General features: G+C 36.6%; 1 protein-coding gene across 2 annotated transcripts; it reads left to right on the forward strand.

Annotated features, from left to right (window-relative positions):
• The first annotated feature begins 1,763 nt into the window (after positions 1 to 1,763).
• Positions 1,764 to 8,871, forward strand: LOC122020993 (probable E3 ubiquitin-protein ligase BAH1-like 1). Of its 2 annotated transcripts, XM_042579062.1 has the most exons (7): positions 1,764 to 1,898; positions 7,056 to 7,374; positions 7,477 to 7,721; positions 7,808 to 8,065; positions 8,160 to 8,297; positions 8,386 to 8,444; positions 8,524 to 8,871. In XM_042579062.1, the coding sequence occupies exons 2-7, from the start codon at positions 7,212 to 7,214 to the stop codon at positions 8,630 to 8,632; spliced, it is 972 nt and encodes a 323-aa protein (XP_042434996.1). In that variant the 5' UTR covers positions 1,764 to 1,898; positions 7,056 to 7,211; the 3' UTR covers positions 8,633 to 8,871. The 2 variants fall into 2 exon arrangements, with proteins under 2 accessions (XP_042434996.1, XP_042434997.1); XM_042579063.1 differs by lacking the exon at positions 1,764 to 1,898 and having other exon boundaries at positions 6,084 to 7,374.
• The last annotated feature ends 161 nt before the right edge of the window (positions 8,872 to 9,032 follow it).

A 9,032-nucleotide genomic window follows, 5' to 3' on the forward strand; every position in this document is an offset into this window, starting at 1 on the left:
ACTCAACACTATTCTCTCTACGCTTTGTCATACATCCAACTACCGTATTAATCACAATCCGATAAAAGACTACTTTTAACGGCGTCAAAGCACATAACTCCACGCATAGAATAAATGAAGGTCTCAAGTCAAAAGATCAGTTACACTCGTTTATAAAAGAAATAACCAATGATGCTTAATATGTGGTCTCCTCTTAAGCGGGTCGTATTCAGTGTACCTCTAAATTCAAGACACCCTCAAGTACAACTTGGAGATCCATCCCTCGATCTATCTCAATCTAGTCATACTTAGCGTTGATCTAGATATCCATGTCTCCTCTAGATATCTATCCGATCAAGGACGATTTTCAAATTAATATACACATTAATCTATGAGACTTTATCATTAATTATACAACAACAACAACAACCAAGCCTTTTCCCACTAGGTGGGGTCGGTTATATGAATCATTTTACGCCATTGAGCCCTATCTCTTATTATATCATCATCTATATTTAAATAAATTTTATCTTATTTTATTGTTGCTAACCAAGTCTTTTTTGGTCGTCCTCTTGCTCGTTTGATATGCATGTTTTATCATAGTTTCACATCGCCTAACTGTAGCATTTATTGGTCATCTAAGTACATGTCCGTACGATCTTAAACGTGTCTCTCGGAGTTTGTCCTCAATAGATGCAACTCCGACTTCCTCTCTAATGCTCTCATTCCTTATTTTGTCCATCTTCGTATGTCCACACATCCACCTTAACATCCTCATATCTGCAACTCTCATCTTATGCTCATGTGCTCGAGTCATAGCCCAACATTCAACTCCATATAACATAGCAGGTCTAACTGCGGTTTTATAGAACTTACCTTTAAATTTAAGAGGTACTTTACGGTCACATAAAACATCCGACGCTCCCCTCCATTTCACCCATCCTGCTTGTATTCTATGTAAGACATCTTTGTTTGTATTTATCATTAATTATATACGTACAAAAAAGTAAATAATTAATGATAAATATCTGTCTTTATTAAATAATTATCCATAAAATACATAAAGAGTGTCTTAGCATATAAGTGCACATCTAACCTACAATGTAATCCAAAAAAAAAAAAGGGGTTAGTTATTTCAGTAAGAGAATTGAATGTCATCTGGTTCCTTAAAATCCGAGCAATACGAACAAGAAAATCAAGATTTTAATTTCAAGTGGGAATAGATATTTTGAAAGTTGATTTTTGAGTGAGCATAAGTGATAGATTCCATCTATTATTTTAATTTAATTGATATGCTAATGTGTTAAAATAAACCAGTTTAATATTTTTTTATTTAACTCAGTTAATAATAATATACATAAATTATATTTATATTAAAATATATCTTTGACAGTAGTTTTTTTTTTTTTAAAAAAGGACCCTCATAGCGAAAAAGACTAACGTGCTGGAGTAAAAATATATATATATATATTCAATTTTTTCCAACAATACTTATAATTAGGGGACCCTAAGATTAGTGAGGAGCACACGGAGAGCGCCCAGGAAACATTCTTTCGACCAATCTGATTTAAAATAAGAGAAAGTCTGTCTGCGATTCCCAACCTTGTTCGCCTTCGCCTCGTTTCGCAGCCGCTGCGGCCGCCGCAAGACGCTTGCAGGCGTCGTCGTTAGGGAGTCGCCGTTAGGGATGCCGAAACGCTCGACGAAGGCATCCGCTGATTCTGCCACCGATCCAACGGGGGAGGTCGATGCCCTCTCGGCCGGCGACGGCGATGAGTCCTTCCTTGAAGACCAGAGAGAGTGCGACGAAGCGGACGAGGAGGTGGTGGAAGAGGAACGAGTGCAAGAGATCGAGGCAGATGAGGTGGAAGTAAAAGGAGGCGGCGGTGGCTCCGATTTGCCTGGCCACCACGACGATGGTTTGCCCCCTTTGTCTATCCTTCGTCTGTCCTTTCATACTGCCGATTACTGATTTCCCTCATTCCAATTATTGGCCTTTGAACTGCTAGAATGTATGTTTTAGTTTACAGCAAATGACAAGGAAAAGCGTGGAGATGATATTTAGATATGCAAAGACATTATATACCCTTCGGAAGAAAACAATAGAAATTAATTAATTAAATTGGTTTGATAATCGGAGGCTAATATCCCCTCCAAATGATCTTCTCCTTTTCCCTTTTCTGTGATTTCCTATGAGATAGGGTGTAGAGTCCTATCAACTTAGTATTAGAGCTAGGTTTCTCACCACCATCATCGTCGCTATCATCCTTAACACAATTGTTATTATCATCCCATAACATCAGTTATATCCTTTGCTGGCATCGGAATCTTCAACAACTCCAGCCTAAATCTACCAACATGGTTATGATTTTATTTTAAAAAACTTACTTTACATTTTTCTTATTTGTTTTTATATTAGAAGAATAAAAAGTATTATTAAAAAAAATATACTTGGCCAATTCTAATGCGATGACATTAAGGTTTCATATAGGCATAACAACAAAGCATCAATCCTATGAGACAAAAGACGAATTCCCTTATTTCGAGAGATGAAAGATTTTTCTCCTACAAGGCATTCTAGATGATTCGAAGGTGAAGATAACTTCTTTCATTTAGAAGGGGAGACTCTTCGATGGTATCAATTATTCTATTCATGCATGAATTTGCATCATGGGAGGAGTTTGTAGATGGTCTTCTCACCCATTTCATCCCTTAAGAATATGAGAATGCAGATGAGGTGTCGTAAAATATCATAATCGCTTTCTCCAACTCTTTAACCAAACTTGTGGTTGGGCAGCAAAAATTATTGAATACTTTTATTAAAGGGTTTTATCCTAACATCCAAAAAAGAAGGTTAAGATGTACTATCTTTGTATCGTAAAAGTTGAATAATCCTTTGCACGATTGCAAGAAGAAAAGAGCCTTGAAAAGAATAGAAAAATAATAAATTTGTGAGCAATTCATTGTCTGAGATGATTTGTGATAATATAATTAAGGTCGAAGTTCAATTGGAAAAGAATACTAGTAGAAGAGATATAGTAAAGGAACGAATGGCAAGATAATTATAGAGACAAGTTATATAAGAATATAATTTTTTATAATGGTTAGAAAGAATTCATCTATCACAATCATCGCAACACCTATATTGAATTCTTTGCTCTAAAGCCTCTTTGTGAGCGTATTTCATCCACAACAATCTCTATTTTCATCATTCAAGAGAACAAAGCAACAATATGTTGCCCTCATCAACAACATCAAGCAATTTCCATGGAACGACATTATTGAACTTGCTTCTACTCAAAGAAAGATGCTACAAGACATCTCCATATGCTAACTATTGCACAGTGTATGCATGGTGTAGATTATTCTTGTCATAATTTGTTGCGGAAGACTCAATGCAAAAGTCACTCTTCCAAAAGAAAATATTGGCATACTCATGAACTCGCAACAAAGGCCCAACACAATACACCTCATTGTCAAAGAAATTTTAGGCATATCTATTGGGGCTTCAGGCTCAAGGAAGAATCATAAAAGTATATTTGTCTATCATAACTTTGTCAAAAGGAGGTCTATGCAAGTTATTGAAAGAAAAAAAAAAAAGATTGCCTCGAGGATAAGGTTGTTTTGAAGGACGGTGGAATGATACAATCCCAAATAGGCATATTCAAATAACCCCTTCAAAATATTAGTTTTAGAATAGGTTGTTAGATTTATTATTATTAATTCTCTTTCAAAATATTATCCTTTAGAATAGGTCATTAGATTAATAATAATAATAATAATAATAATAATAATAATAATAATTATTATTATTATTATTATTATTAATTCTTGTGTTGACAAGATCTCTTATGTGCCTATATATAGAGACATTATGTAGCTTTTGAACGAAAGCATTAGAAATGAATTAATCAAATTAGTTTGATTGTTGGAGGTTGATCCCCTAGAAGTGATTATTCCTTTTCCCCTTTTCCTCTTTTCTCTGATATCCCATGAGATAGGACCTGGGGTCCTATCATTTACCTATCTTTCTTCTTCTCAATTTTAAAATCCCTTTCTTTTTGAATTCTTTTATACTGATTACTGATTTTCCTCATTCCTGAAGGGGAGCCTTGGCGCAACGGTAAAGTTGTTGCTTTGTGGCCAAAAGGTCACGGGTTCAAATCCTGGAAACAGCCTCTTGTAAAAAGCAGGGTAAGGGGACCCCGCATGGCGGGAGCTTCGTGCACCGGGCTGTCCTTTTTTATTGATTTTCCTCATTCCAATTATTGGGCTTTGAACTGCTAGAATGTATGTTTTAGTTTATAGCAAACGACAAGGGTTGCTTCCATAGCTTTTTGGTAGAACATTAAGGAGAAGGCAGAGTGTCAGGATGATAGTTGTCCAAATCCACTTGAACAACTACTAACAGGTCCTAGCTATGTTCATTTAGAGGAAGATGCACAATTCTTCAAAGCTGCATATACCCTTCTATCTGGCCTAACTATGGACTGTTAGGTTCAAGTCCTCACTTTCTTCCCTAGGTTTTATCATCTGGTTGCATTGGGCTCACTATTAAAGGGTTTTATTAGTAACCTTTTAGCACACAATAGGTTTTTGACTAGAATGCATAAACCTGAATTATATTCAATCTATTTGATCTTATCCATCTTAAGCTCAACTTGAAATAATAACACAAGTTAAAATTATAATAGAAATTATGCATTATGTTTTGCCTTCAATGTTGTATTCTAGGTCTTCATCATATTATACTTCACATTGCCACGTATTAATGAATATTTTATCATATCTTAAAATAGTCACAAATATTATTTTCGAGTGAAGACCCAACAGAACCCTTAATGAATTTCCTCTTTTATCACTTATTCCTTCCTGTACATCTTTTGTATTGAGCTATAGACCCCATTGATGAATAAGATTTCATAATACTTTTGTTAATGACATAGAGCTATAGTCTGACTTTTTGAACATTCTTTTTGATCCTTGTTTGAAGGAGAACTAGTGGTCCCATCTCTGTCTTCCTTCCCTCTCCCCATCCTTCTAGTCATTGACTTTCTTCCTTACCCTTCACTTGCTTTACATTTGATATCTCTTCAACCTTTCTTGCCATGCTCTTTGCATTTTGAAGTATTTGTTTGTTTCAAACATTGTATGAGACTATCGCTTGCCATTCCCCCATGTCGTCATATATAGTCTTTAGATGTTTTTGTTTGCACCTCTTTTTAGTTGAAATCTAATTGTTTTGTGTGTCATTATGTGTTCCTCTGACTATCAACCATTGGAACCAATTTGTAATCTTGCAGATGTGCAAATCATCCTTGGATCAACTGATCTATTAAACTTGATGTTAGTTGGAACTGAAACCTCTGCATTGACGGACATGTCGTTGGCATGTTTTAGTTGTAACTATAGTTGAACACCCTTATCATCTTTTAGGCCAAAAGTGCCATTTGTTGTGTGCATATCCAAAACAGCCTTGCGACCTTAACACTTTGATCTTTTGCCATTATTGGTGCAAAATTCAGATATTAACTCATTGTCAATTTGATGTGTCTGTTAAGACTGGACAAATCAGTGCATTAGTTTACTCTTTTATTTTTGATCCATTACATCTACATTTCTATATGCTGTCAAAAACCCTCATGCAATGTTATTTCGTGTTACCATGTAGGGGTGTCAAAAATGAACCCGACCCGATGACCCAACCCGAGTCGACCCGAAAAAAATCGGGTTCGGGTTGGGCATTTTCGGGTTCGGGTCGGGTTCGGGTTGGAGGGTTGGAGAGTAAAAGAGTCTCGGGTTGGGTCGGGTTGGGTTCGGGTTGACCCGGGTTGACTTAAATATAGGGTTTTGTGGATTTTTTTGGGGTTAAATCAAATTTTATTTTAAAAATTTAGATGTTTTTATGTATATTAATATCATGTTTGTATGATAATGATGGAATATTGAGATAAAAGTGAAGAATTAAAGGAAAAATAGCCCAAAAAAATCGTTTTGAACCGGATTTTCGGGTTATATGGGTCGGGTTCGGGTTGATCGGGTTGGTCGGGTTCGGGTTCGGGTTGAGGTGTTTTGGGTTGAACTCGGGTTCGGGTCGGGTTCGGGTTGGGTTAAAAAAAAAAAAAAAAAAAACTTAACCCGACCCAACCCGACCCGACCCACCCGAATTGACACCCCTACTTGCACATGGAAAAGCTATGGGACGTGGCTTCCTCCCTCTCTTTATCTAGGACCAAGGAATAAAAGAAAGTCTGCTCCTACAAGCGAGATATGCACACATATTTCTAGCCACTTCTTTTCTACTTTATCATTTTTTTTTTTTCATTTCTAGTGATCCCTAAAGTTGACTTGAGCGTCGGAATGGTTACATCAAGATCTACCTTAGCCCCCATTTTAATTCTCTTTGAATGTTGCAGAGTGGAGTTTTGAAGATCTTCCTTCTAATCCATCGCTAGCTTCCTCACGGGTGATTCCCTCCTTATCAAGGACCGTATTTAGTAGGCTTCACATACTAACACAATTAGTTTATGTAAAAGTGTTACTGTCAATAGATCTGGATCGATTCTCAATCGGTACAAAATATCCCACTGATTGCTTTAACCCCTCTTTGCATGTGCTACTTTTGTTGGGCAAAATTCTTCATGATTTATCTTCCTTTCAAACACTAAATGACTATCCCAGAGACGATTTCATCTTTTACTATCAAACGATAGGAGTGAGTTAGTTAAGGAATTATATGTCAAATGGACAGGATGTGTTACAAAAGGAAATAATTTGATTATGGAACTTGAAAACCCTTTCTCTTGTTTTTTCCATTTTCTTTTAATAATTTAAGTGTCCACCCTATTAATTTTAAAGATAGATGACCTTTCTCCTAATTATCTACAGCATAATTTATACACATTTAAAAATCGACCTCCTAAATATGCATCTTAAAATTTAAATTTAAATTTAAATTTCTCATCCTTTTATTTATTTTTCTAAATATTTTACTACTACATCACAACCATCACAAAAAATATTAGAATAAAAATTTAAATTGCTTTCTAAAAATAAATCGGACTTTGTTGGAATAGTTTAAAATTGAAGGGGTTATTGAGAAAAAGATCAAAGTCGAGGGTGAGGGTGAAGGCGCGCGTATTAAATAAAGTGCCAAGTTTGGGCCTTTCTCGTGTTGCTTTCGATGAAAGGAAGAAGCTCAGTCTTCGTCGGAATCGGATGGTGGAGAAAAGATGAAGTTCTGCAAGCGATACGAGGAGTACATGCGGGGGAGGGAGGAGGGGCTGCCCTCCGTCGGACTCAAGAAGTTGAAGAAGATCCTCAAGAGATGCAGCATAGAATTCCACTCCCGGCAAGACGGCGAAGGAGGCGCCGCATGCCCTAATAATTGTGCAGGTACTTATTATCCTCCAATCGATCCCTTTCTAGATAAGATAAAGGCCTAGTTTGTTGTTATCTTTTGAAAATTTGATTTTGTGCACTGCTATCGTGTTGTAGTTTGTGATGGCTCCTTCTTCTCCTCCCTATTGAATGAGATGTCGTCTGTTGTTGGTTGTTTCAATCAACGAGCACAAAAGTTGCTTGAATTGCATTTGGCATCAGGCTTCAAGAAGTATATATTGTGGCTTAGAGGTAAGTCTCTTCTGAGCCATGGAGAAATGATGCAAGAAGGGAAGGATCTAGTCGCTTATGGTATCATAAACTCCATTGCCATGAGGAAGATACTAAAAAAGTATGACAAGGTATTTAATAGAATTCACCACAATCTATCTATTAGAGTGCTTCTGACTTTCTCATCTGCAAATGAAATATTCACTTGCAATTTTAGATTCATTTCTCGAGGCAAGGACAGGCATTCAGATCTAAAGCTCCAAGCATGCATATTGAAATTCTTCAATCGCCATGGCTCTGCGATCTGATGGCCTTTTACATTAACTTGAGGCGAAGTTCAGATAAGAACAAGTCTACGGTTGAATTATTTGATGACTGCTTTCTTACTTTTGATGATGAGGGTAAACCGACACTGTCTTGCGGTCTCTTCGACTCTTTGAAGATTGAAATTGATTTGACGTGCTCAATTTGTTTGGTGAGTTGGTTGCTCTGTATGAGTTAGTGTATTCATCAGTTCAATTTTAGAAATTGCTCGATTATTATTTCCTGATATAACTTGTCTTTTTTAGGAGACTGTCTTTGACCCAGTGTCTCTCACATGTGGCCATCTTCTATGTTACATGTGTTGTTGTTCTGCTGCATCGGTGACAATAGTTGATGGCTTAAAGGCTGCAAGCCATAAAGCAAAATGTCCTCTTTGTAGACAGGTACACATTACTCCCAATTCTTGTCTTGTTATATGTATAGTAGAAAACCGAATTACTTGATGGATGTTGTTCGACTGATGAATTTCAGGAAGGAGTTTATGAAGATGCAATGCACTTAAATGAGTTGAATATCTTGTTGAGCCACAGGTATGTTTCAGAAACATGGCCTGCCTTTCTGCAATTGCTTTGCTGATGGAGATTTTCCCCTAATTTGTATGTCAAACAGTTGCCGTGACTACTGGCAGAAGCGGCTTGTGAGTGAAAGAGTTGAGCGAGTTCGTCTGACGAAGAAACACTGGGAATCCGTGAGACAAGATTTCCTTGGTTTCCAATGATCAAAACATTGTTTGTCAGTCAGTGATCAAATTGCTTTGGTGGAATTACTCTTGTACAAACCCTTCTTACCTTCTTGTTTACAGTTGTAAGTTTTCGGAACCAGATGATTCGCAGGAAGTCTCGTAGGTCAAAGAATAATGTAAATGATGCTGTTGTAAAATTTTCTGAAAGTGTATGTTTGATAGCTAAACTTTAGGATGCTATACTGCTGAAAGGTATTCTCGTGATTGGCTTGCTAGTAATGGTTTTTTGATGCATCTAACAATACATTTTCTATCTACTGTGGCAAAAAGTTAAATGAGGTTTCTAGCTAGGTAGTGAACAGTGAATGTCCATGTTTTTCTTATAACCAATTAGTTAAAACAAAATGCAGTGGAAAAAAAATGAAAACACAAACTA

This window comes from Zingiber officinale, chromosome 9A (genome assembly GCF_018446385.1).
Source record: "Zingiber officinale cultivar Zhangliang chromosome 9A, Zo_v1.1, whole genome shotgun sequence".
NCBI classification, from domain to species: Eukaryota; Viridiplantae; Streptophyta; class Magnoliopsida; order Zingiberales; family Zingiberaceae; genus Zingiber; species Zingiber officinale.

What these genes read in the sequence shown, in the direction of transcription:
- LOC122020993 (XM_042579062.1), top strand. Translation starts at nt 7,212, where the DNA reads ATGAAGTTCTGCAAGCGATACGAGGAGTACATGCGGGGGAGGGAGGAG. An exon ending in ATGCCCTAATAATTGTGCAG is followed by an intron (nt 7,375 to 7,476) that starts GTACTTATTATC and finishes ATCGTGTTGTAG; the next exon opens with TTTGTGATGGCTCCTTCTTC. An exon ending in AATATCTTGTTGAGCCACAG is followed by an intron (nt 8,445 to 8,523) that starts GTATGTTTCAGA and finishes TATGTCAAACAG; the next exon opens with TTGCCGTGACTACTGGCAGA.